The 17,812-nt window shown below is 47.4% G+C and overlaps 1 protein-coding gene across 6 annotated transcripts in view; it reads left to right on the top strand.

Moving 5' to 3' along the window:
- Positions 1–17,812, top strand: part of PSD3 (pleckstrin and Sec7 domain containing 3) — a 112,001-nt gene that overhangs the window by 49,645 nt on the left and 44,544 nt on the right. For 4 of the 6 annotated variants that reach the window (XM_087741312.1, XM_087741313.1, XM_087741314.1 and 1 more), the window contains one exon: positions 3,452–3,541. In XM_087741312.1, coding sequence (XP_087597438.1) covers positions 3,452–3,541 — 90 coding nt within the window. Of the gene's footprint in view, positions 1–3,451; positions 3,542–8,180; positions 8,244–16,561; positions 16,925–17,812 lie in introns of those variants that run through there. The other 2 variants (XM_087741317.1, XM_087741316.1) reach the window with 2 other exon arrangements.

The following is a 17,812-nucleotide window of genomic DNA, read 5'->3' as shown; positions in this document are numbered from 1 at the left end:
CCATTGACACTGTGCTTGGTGGCTTTCTGGCAGCAGAGTCCCCTGGCTCGTGGCCTGCTCCTAAAGCACCCCTGCAGACAGCAAACAGTGAGAAGGCTGCACTCCCAGGCTGTCGTCCTGCGCAGATCAGTCATATGTAAGCCTGGCACTGTGCCTGCTTTTGCCGTAATGTGTGAGGGTGCTCCTTGTCCTCGGGCCCCTGTCTTTCTGGTGTGCTTCCCATCTTTCCCTGGTTACAGCAGCTGGCCCTGGCCGGGAAACTGTGGTTGGGGATGGCTTCCCCTTTCCAGTATGTAAAAACACTTGGGAAGGCAAAAGAAAGAAGGAAGGTGAAGAGGTGCTGGGAAGGTCACAAGGGGAAGGTGATGTTTGCAGGCAAACAGTTGCAGGGGGGAGATCTGGTGGAGCCAGGGTTCTGGTCAGCCAGGATTATGATGGGTGTGCCCAGAGCCAAGGGAGTGGAGGGGAGATGTGAGCATCCTGAGTGGGAGCACTGTGTTCCCCCACTGCAGACCTTTCCCCACTGCCTGCCCCGGAGAAATAGTATTCCAGTTTGAGTCCTCTTAGTCACACTGGTATGGGGTGCCAGCAGCCCTAGGACATGTATTTCAGCAGCCATGGTGCAATACGCCTGCTATGCATGGTATTTGGATGCTGATGGGAGGCTTCCTCTGTCCTGGCGTCTTGAGGGAGAGGGAAGAACACAGGGAGCATGGCCTGATAGCATGCAGGAGCAGTGGCTTCAGCCAGGTGGCTTTGGGGCTTCTCTCTGGCTGAGACCCTCCACTGTACTGCCAAGGGCTCTTCCAGGAGGGCCTCAGTTGGGGGCTTTTATGCAGCAAGGGTGGTGGGTAGCGCGGCAGGAGATGGAGGTACCCTGGGTCTGTCTCCAAGGGCTGTTCCATCCCTGTGGGTGCAGCTCTGTGGTGGGTGCAGGTAATGATGCCGAGGCTTGTGTGTGCTTCCCTAGGGGTTTTGACGCCCACCTCCCATTAATTGAATGCCTTTGTCTGAAAATTGTAGAAGCAGGAGGGGGAAGGGAGTTGTGAAGCATTTTTTTTCTCTGAAGGCTGAGCCTTCCCCGATTGAGGAGCGCATCAGTCGCGTGGGAGAGTGAGTGGAGGTACAAGAACGTGCCCCGATGTGCCTCTTAGCATACACTGCTTCTCTTCAGCACACCTGAGACTGCTTGCACAGGTATCCTGCTCCCCAGAGCGATGAGCAGCCTGGGGCACCTGCTCTCCAGCCTGCCTGGCCTTGCAGTCCAGAGAAGGAGACTGAATGGTTGTGCGTCAGCCTGACAGCATTTCCTGTCGCTCCCTGCAGTGCTTTAGTGGGCCCTACTGTCTTCATTAGGTACTGGAGTAAATGATCTGGCTCTGACCCGTCATTGCTGCTGATGATCTGCAGCGGAAGCAGGGATGACTCTGGCTGTTGCAGTGTGTAACTTTGGAGGCTTAGCCTACTGGCAGTCGTTTAGTGTGTTGTTACATGTACACAGCTGTAATGTTTGCCACACTCCTGCATGTCTCTCCTCTCTCATTCTCTCTCTCTGCGCTTTCCTGTAATTTTGGTCTTCCTCTTATTGCTTTGCATTTTTCCACATAGGTGGTAAGTTGGGCATTTTTGACTTGGAATGCTGCCCCTTGCAGATATACACTAATTGCCTGTTTCCTAACAAAGATAATGCTCTCACCCATCCTTAGTGTGATTCTGCTAGAGCAGGAAGCAAATGAGTCACAGGGCTTGTCTACACCGAGCTCCATTTGTTGCTGACATACTGCGTGGACTCTTTTACATCACAAGCTCAACTGCTTGTAGGGCTGTAGTGCAGCTGCTCTGCCTTCAGTTCACACTTTCCCTCAACTCTTGTCGACTAACTCTTACTTATCCCTTTATTTATCCCCGTCTTGCCACATTTCATTGTCTTTGTAACTAAACCATTTTTGCTAGTTGTGTCTTGGAGATGCATGCTCGCTTCTCTGCAGGGAGGTCATCACCCAGGCTGTGACACTAGAGACTTTTAAGGTATCTCTAGAGTGCCAGGCACATCTTCTGGAATCTGTGTGGCCCTGTGTGGAGATGTTAGCTTTGGTCCTGGAGCAAAACAGCAATGCCAGTTATCTCAGTGGGTGAAATCAGCCATACTGCTGCTGGTTTTGGTCAGCAAGGGGAAGCTGCAAACTGCTGTATGGAGGAAATATACAGAAGCAGGCTGAAGTCTGTTGCAGGGAGGAAGGAAAGCATTTGCAAGTCTAGCAGAACAGCTCCAGCCTGCACCCAAAGACTGCAATTATGAGCTGTATTCTGCAAGCTTAGCAACCGGATAGCCAGGGTTACAGCCAGACTGTGTTGTCAGGAGCCTTCCTGATGTGGGAAACAGTGTATCGTGCACCCCTCCAGAAGTATCTCCTCTCTTGTGGAAGGCAGTGTTCCTGCCTGCCTTCTTTCTGCTGGTCCGTGCTGGCCACAGGCTGTGGGATCTTCCTTTGTGGCTAGATGAGGCTGATGGTCAAGGTTTGCTGGTTTTCCATCTCTCCCTGATCATACATTATGGAAGGCAAGTAGAGGATGTGCAGGCCAAGCTGTCATGTAACTGAAACATTGAATGACCTGTATTATCGACTGGTGCCCTTCTTTGGGCTCCACTCCTGTGTTAATTTGGGCTCTTGCTTCTAACCCAAGTCACTGTCTGCGCACAAAGCTCTTCCACTGTATTTCTGCACCCAGGGGACCGAGTACAGACACCTTCTCTAAGGGGTGATGAAGACTGGGATCCAAGAGCAGTTTAGGGCAGCCTCAAGCCTCCAAATGGAGCAGTTCAGGTCGTGCATGAACATAGCTGTTCCTTTCCTGTTTGTGGCTCAGTTGGGCAACTTTCAGTCTGAGAATTAGACAGAAAGAGAGAAGAGAGAGCAATCCCATGGAAATGTCAAGGCATCCTCAGCCTGTGAATCAGAAAAGGTAATGGCTGCTCCTGGGCATCTTACTCCAAATCAAGGCAGTTGCTACTGCCCTGGAAGGGAGCTTTGGAAATCATAAGAGAAGGGTCTGGAAAGGGCCTCAGTTGGCTGTTTCCTTATGCCGCACAGCAGGATCAAGTAGAGCTTTTCCATCAGAGGCTGGTAGAGCCTCTGGAGACATAAGGGTGTAAGGCACCATGCAGATACCAGGGAGCTTCATCATCACCCTCTTCATTACCCTCCAGTGTTTAGCTGTTTTTCTTTTCGGATGGGTGTGTGGGACTTGGGGTCCAAATGCACGTTCCCTTTTCTAGCTGTATTCACACAAAGATGCTTGTCTCTAAGTAATCTTGGGAATGCTTTCTTAGTGCTGCCTGCCTTGGGCTTAAATGAGAGCAGGGAGATGCAATTCATCTGATGTTGGTTGTTTACGTCATTTTGGAAAGCAGCATGAATATGATGCTGTGTTTCTCTGCCATCCCTTCCAGAACATTGGGAAAAAGATGACCTGCCAAGAGTTCATTGCTAACCTCCAGGGGATGAACGATGGCAAAGACTTCCCGAAAGGGCTGTTGAAGGTAAGGAATGAACTGCAGAACATGGGTTTTGTTTTTAGTGAGAGATGGTTCAAAACAGCACCCTGCTTGCATTTTGTGAATCTTAATTGTCAAACAGGACAAGCGATGGGCACATCTCTCCTCCCAGAACATATATAATAGATACAGTGTTTATTCTGTTGTTTTCCCTCTTGCCTCCACTTGATTGTGATCAAGACGCTCTGCGGCATGGAGAGGCGAAACTGAACTCCAGGGGGACCAGCTCCAGAACCGTGTGTCTTGTAAGCTCATGCGGTCATGCCGTCCCAGAATGCTGCCTCCACATTAAAGCGTACAGAAGTAGCCAGTTGGTTCTGGCTATTGAATACATAAGAGCTAATCCTGAGCTCTGCCTATCTGGAAGGTGTGTGTGTTTTTTCATCAAAGGTGCTTTGGGGTTTTCACATTAGAGCAGGAGATGTAATTTCAGATTAGAATGTGTTGTCTGGCACAGGCTGCTTTGCTTCAGGTTTTGTTCATTAAGTTTGTGCCAGGAGTTAAATCTGAAGAACAGGGAAAGAGGCTGAGCAGGATGAATCTTGTTTCATTATCAATAATAATGAGAATGTTTCATTTCTCTTTTGTCTGATTGTTGGCATGAAACAGCAGTCTGTTTGAATGAAGAAAGGAGCACATACACTAGAGTTCATAATTTTCTTTTTTTTGTAATGGAAATAAAAATGAGAGGTTGCTACATCTGAGAGCTGACCCAAAGCCTCCTGAAGTAAATGAAAAGAATTGCCGTCTCTTCTGCAAATTTTGTGTCAGGCCCATTGTGAAATGCAGATGTACCTGAATAGCTACAAGTAGCAGACTTTGTTTTCTAGTATTGGTAGTTTCTTCAGTTTCTCCAGCCAGTTTGGGGAGCTTTTTATTGAACTTTCCTGCCTCAGTTCTTATTAAGGACTTAGGAATATAAACTCAACACCCTTGTTTTTAAATTTAATGTCTTTATTTTTAAAATCTGGATACAGAGTACTCACCTGTCAGCAGCAACACTTTTACATTATTTTTTTCTCCCAAGGAATCTCATTTCTCACTCTGCCATAGAGAGATGTGTTGACATTAATTTGCAGGCTAATTACAGCCCTTATTGAATAAATAGGTCTCCAGACTGTGTTTAAATAACCTTCTGAGTGTACTGATGAGAGACTTCCACTGGTGCTCACCTGCTGTTTATTTTCCTGCTGACAGAATTATGTAGTCGGGGCTGTATCTTGGTGTTTAGTGCTGACCTGCTAATCCTAAGGCTGCCTGGCTCTTTGCCAGCCCACCCAAAGCAAGGACTAGGGCTTGGGATGTTTTGGATGTAGCCGGACAGAAGAAACCTCGTGTCGGTATCCTGCCTCATTTGAGGTTTTTGCCCTTTTCTGTGTGCTGCCCTGATGTCTTGGGGACAGAGGTGGCTCCCAGCCTCGATCTCCCATCTGGCTTGTCTGAAGATTTGCTGATGATCTGCCCCTCGTTGTAATTTATCAGTGGAGGGGAGTGGAGTGAGTGGCAGTAACTGTGCATTTCAGTAGCTACATCACTCTGTCTGCTGCAGCCACCCTGCCACTAGGTATGTGATTACAAAGACTTAGCAGAAATTAAATTTGCATTAGTCTCAATAAATTAAATACACAGAGCCCTCCTACAGCACAGTGCCAAAGTGCGTACGGCTTGCCGGTGCATTAGCAGTGTGAACTAATGAGGATCGGTGAGGCTGCTAGCCAGCTCCCCACGTCCTTCGCCAGCCGCCTGGGAGAGAAAGGACCGTTTCCACAGGGTGGCAGTGTGCCCCTGTGGGAGTCGGGTCCTCAGCACCCACGGATGAACACTGCAGACCCGTGGGGAAGCTGGTGGGCTTTTCTGCCTCTCTGGTCTTTCTGCCTTCCCCTCGTGGCTCTGCTGCACGCCTGTATGAAGCTCTGCAACTCTGCCAAGTGCCGGAGTAAAGCTGAGTGGTGCTGGAGGGGAAAGAAGAGATCTGAGCAAGTATTTACGTCTTTGCAGGTAGCTTTCACCTGGGGCTTGAGAAGATTTCTGCAGCATTTACCGTGGACCCAGTTCACAGAGTCAGGGCTGCAAATGCTGCTTGGGCTATCCAGGACAGTCAGCAGACAGGCAGAAATCAAAAGTTGCCTTCAGTCGATCCCATTACCCATAGTGCTACTGACTGCAGAGCGTTGCCCTGAACGTTTGTTTTGTCTGGATAGGAAAATAGCCCTTCAAGGGGCAGACATCAACATGTGAGGAGGGACACTTCTGCCTTCTGTGTGATCAGCCTCAGAAAACTTCTGATGTGAGATCTGACTGCTCCTGTCCACTCCCATGAGGGAGCCATCTCTTTGTTTTATTAATTTTTTTCCCAACAATAAGGACGCTTTGGTAAATACCATAAGGCCTTCAGGATGTGATTCTCGGTGTGTCACTGATAGTGCTTTGAGAATAGAGATGGCTAGAGATGGAAATGAGAAATGCTAATATGATCTTGCTCACCTTGTGTCTTTCTGCGTGTTCATTAACACTGAAAAGAGTTTTGCTTTTGTACACCCATCTGCACAAAGATTCATCTCTTTTTCTTCTTCCTTTTTCCTTTTGTCAGATCTGAGGTTGCTTTTAAAGTTGGGACCCGTAAAGGCAAATATGCCAAACTGTGATTAAAAGCGTGGTTCTCCCCATGGGATCTGCTTGCAGTATTCATATATTCAGTACTTTGCCAGGCAGGCAGATATATGTACCTTCCCTTTTATTCCATCTTAGCTCCGGTTCGACCGTCTGTCACACATCCCATTAATCTGCCATCAGCTGCTAGTAAAGACTAGACATGGAGACAGTAGCCTGATTTCCAGTTATGTATTGTCAGTGCATGCTGACCTGAGAGTGGTAGTTTATACTTACTGCAGGGTTCCTGTATGCCTTCAAACTGGGCAAATTCCTTGTAAATGAGAACCAGCATCCCAAGTTGTGATTCTCTTCTCTGGTGTAAATCAGGAGCATCTATCTCTGTGGGTCTGGCTGGTGTAGAAGGTGAGTCAGGTCTGTTAAATCCAGGCAGATTAAGGTTATTGAAAGTGAAAGGTTATTGAAAGTGGAATTTTTCAAAGGCAGGAAAACTTTTTGAAACTCCCATCCTTTGAGCTGTCACAGTCCAAGCACACAGATAATTTTATATTGTATCAAGCTGTGATCAGGCAAGGTGATCCTGAATTTCAGCTGTGATCTTATTCTTTCCTGTAGCAAAGGTCTCTTTGTCCTGGTGAGTTGAGCCCTGGAAGGAGTGTGAAATACCAAGAGTTGTGACTGCCCATGTTCTAGTTAGTGCAGCAGTACTCTGGGCTCAGTGCTGTCTCCTAAGGCTGATGGTGAATCGCACAGTTACCAGCATTTACAGGTGGGGACGAGTCATAGGTTTTCTGGGACAGAACGACGCAGCTGCAGCACTCGTCTCCTCAGCGTGGATGTACCTCACATCCCAGATTAGCTGCCGCAGGTGCTGCTGCAGATGGTGAGGGAAGCTGGAGGAGAGATGCGACACCAGCATGAGTATGAGAGAGCTGAACACATCCGAAACAGTTAAAACAACTAAGTCCAGTCTGTGGGTTGTTAGCCTAAGAGAATCACGATCAGACCATTGTTCATTTGTTCCTATAGAAAGGGAGGCCATGGCTAAGGTCTCCCTACTTGGAAGGGAAACAAAATCAGTCTGGGGCAATGTCAGGAACCTCATGGCTACAGCATGACTAAGGCTGGTTCCTTCCTCCTGTGCTCACACCAGCTTTAATCTGGTGCAGTGGTACCATCTTCACTGATGATACTCTGGGTTTGCATTATGTGACCATAGCCTTCTTCAAAGCTGGGCTTCACAAGATTGTCTTGGAAAGAGCCTAATTTTGGCCATGCACGCTTGCTTCATTCCCTGTAGGGAGTGCGGTCCCCACAAATGAAGTGCTGGTGCAGTGCCGGCCACTGTGTCTTCCTCTTGCCACCTTGTGGCAAGGTGTGTGAGACTCTGCTCGAGCAACGTGGCAGTGACGAGGCCTTTCTTATGCAAGGAGAGAAAGCGTCTGCCCCAGCCCACAGAGAGCCTGCAAGGAGTCACCTCTGAGGAAATGGATCCCTGCTTTTCTTAGGCAGCATCTTGGGAAGGCTACTCTGTTGTTAGGCAGTGTATTAAGTACCACCTGCCCATATTGTCCTGCATAAGTAAATGTCCTCTGCATCCACAGTGTCCAAGGTACCTCATTCATGGCGTCAAGGGCATCACCCAACCTCTGATGAGGGCTGACGCTGGTGGTTCTGTTGCACCACGACATGAACACTGGATGTGAGGTGGTCGTACCTGGCTGTGCGTCTTCTGGTAGGAGGTGGTAGCTCTTTGCTGACCCATCATGCTGGCAGGGAGCCTCTCCATCATGCTGAGGGACTTGGGAGGCTCTATGGGGACTTGGCTAGAGCCATCCCAGCAGGGGCTGCTGGTGGAGATAAGACTCCAGTCCTGTGTAAAAGATCTACTTTTTCTCAAAGGCTGTTTTTTGGCTAGGCCTTATCTCCTGGAGAAGCACCGTGATGAAGTGACCAAATTAAGTGGGAGTTGCTGGTGCTGAACTCTTCTGAAGAACCAGTCCCCCTTAATTTCCTAAATGATCTGAATTCTTGATCAGGATTGCTGGGATATGCAATTTCCTATAGAAGCTGCAAGGTAGGGTTTATCTCATTTTGCTGTCGGTTCCCTGCACTTTAATTAAGGATTTATTTTTTTTTTATTGCCACTGTCTTTCTGCCTCCTCCCTCTCTTTTTTTTCCTTTTTTTTTTTCCTTTAAAAGCCCTCCAAAGCAAACACTCAATTTAAAGAGAATTACTGACATCTTGCTTCATCCATTCCAATCATTTCAGGTATTTAGTGGAGAGAAGGGAGCAAGCATCAGGTGGCTAACTTCCCCCTGCCCCATTTACACAGAGGAAATCACACTAATTACACTGCTGTGTACACCCTAGTTGCTCTCATTTGCAGTCTCCACACTTCCTCCATTTCATGGCTGAGGCTTTTCAGCAAGGAATTCCCACCTTCCTGCTACTGCTGAATGGAGACGGGAGCCCGATGAATTCGGGGCGAGGGGAGCGTGTGGCAGTGTGCCAGAAGGGCCCCAGGAGGACAGTGTTGATGGCTGGAGCACCCCGCAGCTGTGGGCAGAGGGCGGGCAGAGGGGACCAAGTGTCTCTGCTCCGCTAAAGAAGCCAGAGCTCTGCTCAGCAGGAATAGAGCTTGCCTCCTTGTTTCTCCGCCCCAAATGAAGTTTTTTCTGTTGAAAATATTTCTGTTGGGATAAGGTTTCTGGGGCAGCCATTTCTTATCTGTCTGAAATGAAAGATCTGTTACCGAAGGCCCCTTTCAGCTGCTAAGAGACAACAGAGTCTAATCTGGCAGTATAAAAGTCAGGGAACGCAGGATAAAACCATTAATCCTTGTCTTAAACAGTTGTTTGTGAAAGCATACTTTCCTTTCGCTCTCTGAGGAGCCACAGAGCCATAGTGACTGAAGGGAACACCTGGCTTGTCTTTGCTCTCCTCCATCCTCAGTGAGGACCTTCCTGCCGCAATAATCTTTGTTTCCTTTGGCTTGTGATTTTTTGGGTGTTGTCGTTTGTCCTGTTTAAGAGTAATAACTGATTAAAGCACGTCTCTGCAGAACTGTGAATTAAACTAGGTTATGATGGTGCGTGCATTGACCATTATGATGGTCTGTACTCATTGCCATGAGTAATGGAGATGCTGACACCCCCCTGCCCCATTGAAATGCATATGTATTTTCTTTGTGTGTTCCAGGAACTTGCTTCAATGCATATAAAGAGAAAAATGTGAAATCTATGCACTTTTCTCAAGTCAAATAAGCCCAGGTATTGTGTCGAGGAAAGGAACATGAGATAATAACAAAAGCCTAATGCTCTCCACCAACTCTCAGTCTCTGAGCAGGGAAAGCAGAACTTTAGAAAAGTTTTTAAAACATAAAATTTTGTAATGGTGATGCAGGAATAAGGTTTCCTCTGCGCGGTCTAGGGGTGGTACTAGGGATTGCTTATCTCACTAGGAAGCAGCCAGTACAGGATGGGCCTGTTTCTGCTTTCAAGATCTGCATTTCTCTGAATTATTTTTGCTTCTCCAACATTTCATCTCTTTGCTTTCCAATTGTTATTCAAAAGACCTCACCTAGCTCACCAGGCTTTTGTGTCAGCAAGGAGTGAAACCCAAGCAGAGTCAGCTAAGAATTTCCATTACTACTAGCTGCAATTACGTGGCTCAATACCAGGCTCCTAATGAATGTTTGGGAGTTTAATTTTCATCTGTGGAGGCAAGGTCTCCATAGTGTCTTGTCCAGGTTAATCAGGCAAGTGAATCATTTGATGTTTAGCCTGTCAGATAGCCGAGGCTGTCAGTAATCCCCTACTAGCAGCTCCTGAGGACGAGTGTCACCATTCAGAGCTTCCCATTTCTCGTGCTGTTGGTGTGGAGGATACAGACTGGTAGTCTCCAGGAATGATGCGCTCTGCCACTTTAAAGGAGGAATTTTGGGCTCATTTCGAGCTGGGAAATCTCTAATACAATGTCACACATACATTTTGGTCCCTATGACATATTACTCCCACCTCCATGTAGGTAGAAAACAAATTCTGAAAAACATTCTTTGATCTTCCACCCACTGATCTGCTTGAAATTTAAGTTCTGTGCTGCAACTCGAGGGAAGGAGGAGTAGGAATATAATTTATACCATATTTAAAAAAAAAGAAGAGGAGAAAACATCACTTCCACCAGTTTTAGAATTATTGCTATATAAATCTTTGGTATTCCTTCCTTCTGTTTGTCACCACACTTTTCAAATGACATTGGACTATTCTCTCTCTGACCCAGTTACACTGTTTTCTTTCAAGAAATAGCGCTAGGTTACTCCTTAAATTTTGATTTATTTTTTCTTCCTCCTTCCCTGTGATGTTAAACGGAACATTTCGTTTCCTTCCGAGGTCATGCTGCCGTGGATGATGAAGTATTCGTAAGATCCTAGTATAAACATGGGGCAAATCCAAGCCACCTATTTTCTATTCTGCTGACAGATGGTTTCTAGCAGGAGTCGTGAGGGTTCGGAAGGATTTCTCCTGCTTTTGGGGCAAGACAGCTGGCCATCACTCCACAGGTACATGCATTTGTGGAGGAAAGGGATGTCAAAGGTTATGCCTATTTTCCACCCCCTGCAGCTGCTCCTTCCATGGTGCAGTGCTGGCAAGTGCAGGTGAGACCCATGTGAAACCTGTGTAGTTCTCAAAGTGACCTAGATTCTCTTTTTTCCTCCCTTTTTCCTTTTTTTTGTTGTTATTGTGTTTGCTGTCTGAATCAGAGGGAAGCATTGAAGGGTGGTTGTTTTTCTTTTTTTATGCACTTCTCTGGGGGAGTGCTGGGTGGTGAGGGGTTTATTGCGGTGTTGTTGACTCTGAGCACGCTCACTGCAGGGACAGAGGCAGGGATTGTTTGCAGCTGATCTGAGAGAGTCGGTAGGCTTTGCACCAGTGCTTGGTTCACCTCCCTGTGGGTTTCTGTCACAGCTGTGCAGAATTTTAGGTTTTTGGTGCTTTTATGGATTTGTTCGAGGTGCCGCTGTTTTCTGTGACTACATTTGGCAGTTTTAAGTTAAGGAACTTGGTGGTCTGTGTTAGTTGGTGCCTACTATGTGGCTCACTTAATTTCTGTCAGCCCTGTTGGCAGTAGGCGATAGTTTCTAAAAAGAGGAATGCAAGAGGAGAAACTTTTTCCCCTGGAGACTATAGTGCTTTGCCAATAAACACAACAGCTAGTCTGTGACACAGAGCTGTTTTCAGATATGCTGTGAGGAAAATGAACATGGGTAATGGCATCTCTTCGCTTGCAATGCTAATCAGGATAAAGGGGGCATGGTTTCTTTGCATCCCTGTTATTATCAAAGAGCTTGTTTTCATTAAACCTGTGGTCTCCCACCATTCTCAGCAGGGCACTTATCTTAGGAGTGGTTTCTTTTGGGTCAAGATGCATAATGGATCCCAGAGAGGTACAGTGATATCAGGATTGATTTGGTCTTCCACCAGCCAATATGGTTTTGTCACTCTGCTCACTTTTAGGGGCTTACTGATGTAAAAAGTCAGTAGTAAAGACTTGTTTCTGTGACCACAAGCCAGCTGATTGTGGACGTGCTTTTAGCCTGTTTCTCATGTAAAGTAAAACATACAGACTTTGGTTGCCCTCATGGGGTCATAGGTGCAATGTTTGTGTTTTCCTGGTGCTATGAGTTGGTGTGCTTTGCTTCATGGTTGAGGTGGTCTAAAAGCACGTGCTTTTGCAGCCACAATAGCCTAGTTGACATGGGATAGCTTTCTGAGCTGTAGTAATTTGAACTTTTTCCATTGTAAGAATTACTTTCCATATTGTAAGAGAAATCAGAGTTATCCCCAGGGATTCCTTCGGAGCCTATAGCACGGATGTATGTACTAAAATATAAACCATAAGAAAATGGAAGATTCTTTTGCGAATACGTCAACAGATGTTTTTTGCTGATAAATTCAGATTGGGATAAAACCGAGCATCTCCGCAAATGTCAGATATAATAAACTGTGGTTGGTGGAGAATAGGAGTCTCTCATAGGGAAAGCTAGGTGGATAATTTTGGTTAATAATTTTTAAGTTTTCTGTCCATATCTGTCATTCTCTCACCATACCTGCTGTTACCCTGTTAGGGTTCCTGTTGACCTGGTTGCTTGTGCATGTAGAAATGAAGTGGTTGCTCTAGTATTTCTGCTGTTTACAGGGATGGCAGTTGGAGACGTTTAGATTTAATATCTTGATTGTCAGCTCCCCCTGGTTAGGAGACCTGAGAAATCGTTATCTTAATATCACAGGAATGTCAGTTCAATAATGTTACTGTTGATCAGTTGTTGAGCTCTAGTTCTGTAGCTGTCGTATATGAGTAGCTTATCCAGCAGAATTAACCTTCCCCTTCCTGTCCATTTTGGGGAAAAGAAAAAACCAAGGATGAAGGAAGAAGGAAAGCAGTCTTATGAAAGATTTAATGTTGCTTATTTAACAAACAGTATTTAATAGCTGCATTAAATAGTGCTGCTTTTCTGTGCTACACAAATATGTTACTGGCTCTTGAGAGTATATTTCAGGTAGTTGATATGTGTGTGTTTATGTATTTTGTTGGCTTTTGTTGTTGGTACTTTTGTCACTGGGATCAGGCTTGAATGATGCTAATGGATTCTTGCAGCTTTGTGTGAGGACATTGGAGTTCTTCAGACACAATAACGTGGTCCTTGGGTTTGGTCCCTAAAAGCCAGTATTGATTTCACTTTGAATTCCACAGCTTTTCTTCTTGTGTTGTTGATTTGCTGAATGACGTTAGGAGGACCAAGCAAGGACTGAGTACGTTTGGCCTCCCAGGGAAACTTGACTGGTGGGAGGAAGAGATGGGAAGGAGCTTATTGCACAGTAAGTTGGAATGGCTGCGTGCTTCCTTTATGGGTGATGTAGTCTGCCATAGTGCCTGTGATAGGTGAAAAGCTTTTGGGTTGCTTTAAAAGGGTGAGATGGAAGGAATAACAGAGACTCTGCTTTTCCCCTCCTGCATCTGCTTTGGCCCGAAGTTTCAAACATTCTTGCTGGTTTATGGTTTGCTCCTTAGAGGTGCTGGTAGGGAAGGTCCATAAATAGGGTCACCATCCTTTCAGTCGCCCCAGTAGTGTTACTAGGCTGTTCAGACTAAATACTGACTGAATATCTGCATTCTGCCCCTTCCCCACCACCTCTTTGCTGGCCTCTGATCAAGGGGAAGATCTAGGCTTCTCAACACACCTGGAGGGTCCCCTGGGCATGGACAGCTTTGGTTTTTCTGGTATTACACAGCCATATCAGCCCCTCTTTAAAAAATTCCCTTCTGTCCCTCCATTTATGTTAACAACCCACTTCTCCCTCAGAAATCCCTGTTGCTCAGTTACAGACAGAAATCAATCCTGTGTGCATGCTAATTTCTAAAATGGTGGGACTTCTCTAATGTTGAAGCATAGTCTTTCCCCAGAAGAAGACAGTCACTGTGTACACAGGGCTACTGGCTCAGTCAGGAGTACAAGGTTGTATTATCACTTGCGGATAAAAATCGGGGGCACTGATGAAATCTGAGCTGAATCCCTGAGCTGAAGACATTTAAGGCTTCAAAAGCATGATCTCAGGAGGCTCTCTCTTTTGGAGAGCGTGAGCTGAGAGAGAAGTGTTTTCCCTTCTCCATTGGGGGGACAGAAAAAAATCGAAGAAGATGCAACCTGTCACCCTTGGCGTTTTGGACTGCTGCTTGGTTACAGCTGAAACAGACCTGTTCCGTTGTGAATTAAGGTTCCTGTCCTGCCTGAGGTTCTGCTAGCCTCAGCTCAGAGGGTGCTAGGTGGAGAACTGCTGCACTTAGGCAGCAGCGATGGTGCTGTGCTGTGGGCAACAGAAGAGACATGTTGCTGTGATTCAGTCTAGCTTGTGTTTGACAATGAAATTGCTCTGCATAATTCACATTGGCCTAGGTCTGTGTGTGATATTTAGGGAATATAATTATTTCGGATGTGGTGAGGGTGCTTGGGGAGGTGGCTTTATAAATCCAAGAGCAAGAATAATCTGCTAGGCAGGGGGCTGGTAGGATAGGGAGTGATTTGTGGCCATTTACGTAGCACCTGTCGGGACCTGCTGCTTAGCTCATCTGGAGCTGTTTGATTGCAGTGAAAATTTCCTCTAAGAAGAGATTTTCTTTGAAAAGCTTTTCCACTAGCAGTGGATAATTTCAGATGGGTTAAGTAACATAAAACCTTTTCTGGGAAGTGGCACAAGTAACTTAGAGCATGCAATTGCTTGTTGGCACAGAAAAAGGGTCCTCTGTTTCTTCAGGTATCCCCTAGCAAATACAGGTTTGCGTAAAAAGGCTGGAGCACGTCTGGGATTTGATCTTAATGTGTGAGGTTGAGGTGGGCTGGCTAGACCCAGCTGTTGTGGAAACGAGAATGCATTTTGCTTGTTTGCCAGGAGGGAAGAAGTCTGTACCTCAAGCAGGACAGAGGCAGGATCTGCGGGGAATCAGAAGTTTGTCACCCCCAGAACAGTTTTTACAGTGATATTTAGGTCCTTTGTTCCCTGTTCCACTGACTGTTGTCCTTCAGTGTGGTCCACACTGATTGCAATCTGTGGGCAGGATTTGCATCTGTTGCATCCTTGGGAGTAACACAAGCAAAGGGTGACTGCTGACCGAAGGGCTGCTGCATACTGGGGAGGCAGCAATGGCTTTTATGAGCAAAAATGCAGTAAGACGATAAAGTGGCTGTCTAGCCATTTGCCCCCTAAGGATGTATATCCCTGATTGCAAGAGGCTGGGAAGGTGTAACTAGGCAAAAAGCCCACTTAATTCATCTGCTTCTTATCTACTCCAGGGTGCTGTCACACATGTGATGTAGGGTGAGCAAACTCTTTCTCTGCCTTACCATGGCTTGGCTGACACTGAACTGGTGTGAATGGGGGCTGGAGCCCTTTCACCCAGCCTTTGGCTGCCCGACGTGTTTCAGCGTGGGACGTTCGTGTCGGTGTGCCAGGGCAGCCACCCCTTGTCCCTGGCTGCCCACGCAGATGTGCAGCTCCCTGTGCGTTGTGGTGAGCGTGGGACAAGAGTCTCTGGTGTCCTCCCAGACTGCGACCCCGCTGCTGCTGGCCTTGCCCTGCCTGGTGGGCTGGCGGCAGGGGGCAGGTTGCTGAACCCGGTGTTAGCCCGTGGTGAGATTCCCTGTGCCACGCAGTCTTCCCGCTCCTTGTGCTCCTTGTGCACAAGCTGTTTGCCTCTTCTGAGTTCGGGAGGATGTCCCCGTTGTCCACTTCTGCCTTGGCGCTTGCACGAGCTGCTCCACCTGCCCTGGCATGTGCCAGCAGCTGCCATGACCCCGTGCCGAGCAGAGCAGAGATCTCTCTCTCTCATCGGAGCAGGTTGCCATGGCAATGCACAGTCTGCTGTGCTCTGGGTCTCCAGGAGCCAGAAATGATGGTGCTTTTGCAACATTGAGGTAAACATCGCTCTTTTCCCTTATATAGTGCATCCACCCCTGGTAAGAGCGCCGGCTGCCATTGGTGCCAGCCTCCCCTCGCCCCCTGCGTGGGGGAGAGCGGCTCCAGGCACCGGGAGCACGCCTGACCCGCAGAGCCGGGCTCCCGTGGGTTGGAGCAGTGCCTCCGGCGTGCGTGGGCCGTGGCAGTGGCCTTCCTGTCACTGGGCGGTGTGGGGTTCCCACTGGGGAGGAGCAGGGTACTGCTCGGGAGCGTCATTGCTCGCGGGGTCAGCTGCCGGAGCGTGTGGTTTGTTTGCAGAGGGGTATGGCTACAGCTCTCCTGGATGCCGAGGGGGCAGATGGGTCCCCAGCTGCTTGCTCACAGCTCTGCCACTGGTTTGTACTGGTCACCTTGGGAAAGTCACCTCTTTCCCCCTAAGCCCCTCTTAGAGTGTGAAAATGGTCTTGCTCTCTCAAGACCTTGGCACACCAAGGACTCTGGCTGATGACTGCAAATGCTTAGAGTTGTGGGAATTTGCTGGGGCATATCGCTGGGGCTTGCCAGAACTTCGTTATGGTGCTGTGGGCTTTCACTCGTTTCTCCAGTGCTTTGGGAATCTATCGGTATTTCTCACATCCAGAAGCCTGTAGCTGGCAGGTGATTGAAGACTCTTTTTATGGTGTCCTTTGTTATTGCAGGCAGTAATGAGCATGGCAGGCTGTTGCAGGCAGGGAAGTGTGGCCGTGTGAACTGAAAATGAATCTCTTGCTTGATCTGCTGGCATTTGTTCCAGCATCTTTCTCTCCACCTCTCTCCCTCTCACTGTTGGTGTGTGTATGAAGGGGGAGTTGATGCTGGAGAGGGGAGTGGAGCAGGGGAGGAGTTTCTATCAGCCTCCTCTTTTTCCTTTTTTTTTTTTTTTTTTTTCCTTTCCCTGTCCAGTGACGTGAGCAATGCCTGGAACAATCAGGCTGGCTCCAAACAGTGTGCCTGAAGATGCTGGAGAAAACAGCCTAGTGCGCTTTAAGCAAACACTGATTGCTTGAGCCTGGGCTCTCCAGACGTAACCTTTTCCAGTTCCTCTGCAGGGGATTGGGAAGTGCCATTAGCTTTCTTCTCCCCCATCCTATACACTCACTTCTGGAAATGATCGGAGTTAACAGTGTTCAGAGCACCAGCAAAGTCCGGGTGAGAGCCACAGGTTCAGTGAAATACTCCCGAGAAGAATCTCTCTGGCGGCAGTCCCATCGGTCAAAATCTATGAAAATCTCCAACTCCTCTGAGTTTTCTACTAAAGAAAGCAAGGTAAATACCTAAATATTCATAGTGTTTCTCTATGCTAGGAGTGGAGGTGGTGGTGTTGAAAAGGTTACTCTCTGCAGGAATTAAGGGCTCTAGATGATCTGCAGTGATCACAGAATTGCTGTCAGGTCAGAAAAAAAATCTCTAGGCTTGAGGAGAGACTTGAAGGTGAAAAAGGTCTGGTGTGTGATAGTGATCGGGTCTTAGAGGAATGCCCTGTCACTGAGCTTGGTGCAATAGTAAACAGTGAAAACTTGCTAGTGAGGATGCTAATTGGAGCTCTGCTCTTGGGAAAGGTGCCGGAGTTGGCAAGTGATGTCCTTGGGATTATCTGTTTAATGGGAATGATTTTCCATAGAAAAATAGTTTTTGCTCCTTCTCTACAGCTTGCGGTTTAGTAGGTGTGGGTGCTAGGTAAAAATATCGTCTCGCATGCATGATTAAATATTGCCATCACGTATTTATTAGGAAGGCATCACTTGTGCATTTATAGGAGTACATTAGTGTATTGTAGCAGTCGGTAGCACAGGCTATGCCCAGCTGCTACAGTGGCTGTGTGCAGCATCTCCTCACCCAGCCCAGTTGTTCGGTTCCTAGGCAAACAACCCCCACTCCATGCAGTATTGCTTCTTTCCTCATTCCTCACTCCTGCTCAGTAACTGAGAGGCACCTGGGAACCCCCGGCAAGAGCTTTAATAGCTGTCTCCCTCCCAAAGGTGCTCCGTGTCTCCAAGGGTTAGATGAACTTTATGCAGGGACTGAATATGCCTCTGTTTTCGTTCCTGCTGCAAATTGATTCTGCCTTGGGATTAGAAGATATAACCATTTGCAAAGGTGTGTTGAATGAGGCTGAAATATTTCAGAGCATCAACCAAAGGCATTTAACCACGT

This window comes from Nipponia nippon, unplaced genomic scaffold (assembly GCF_047370975.1).
Source record: "Nipponia nippon isolate SJK-2023a ecotype South Korea unplaced genomic scaffold, ASM4737097v1 scaffold_8, whole genome shotgun sequence".
Taxonomy (NCBI): domain Eukaryota; kingdom Metazoa; phylum Chordata; class Aves; order Pelecaniformes; family Threskiornithidae; genus Nipponia; species Nipponia nippon.
This window is presented reverse-complemented; position numbering and strand designations above follow the sequence as displayed.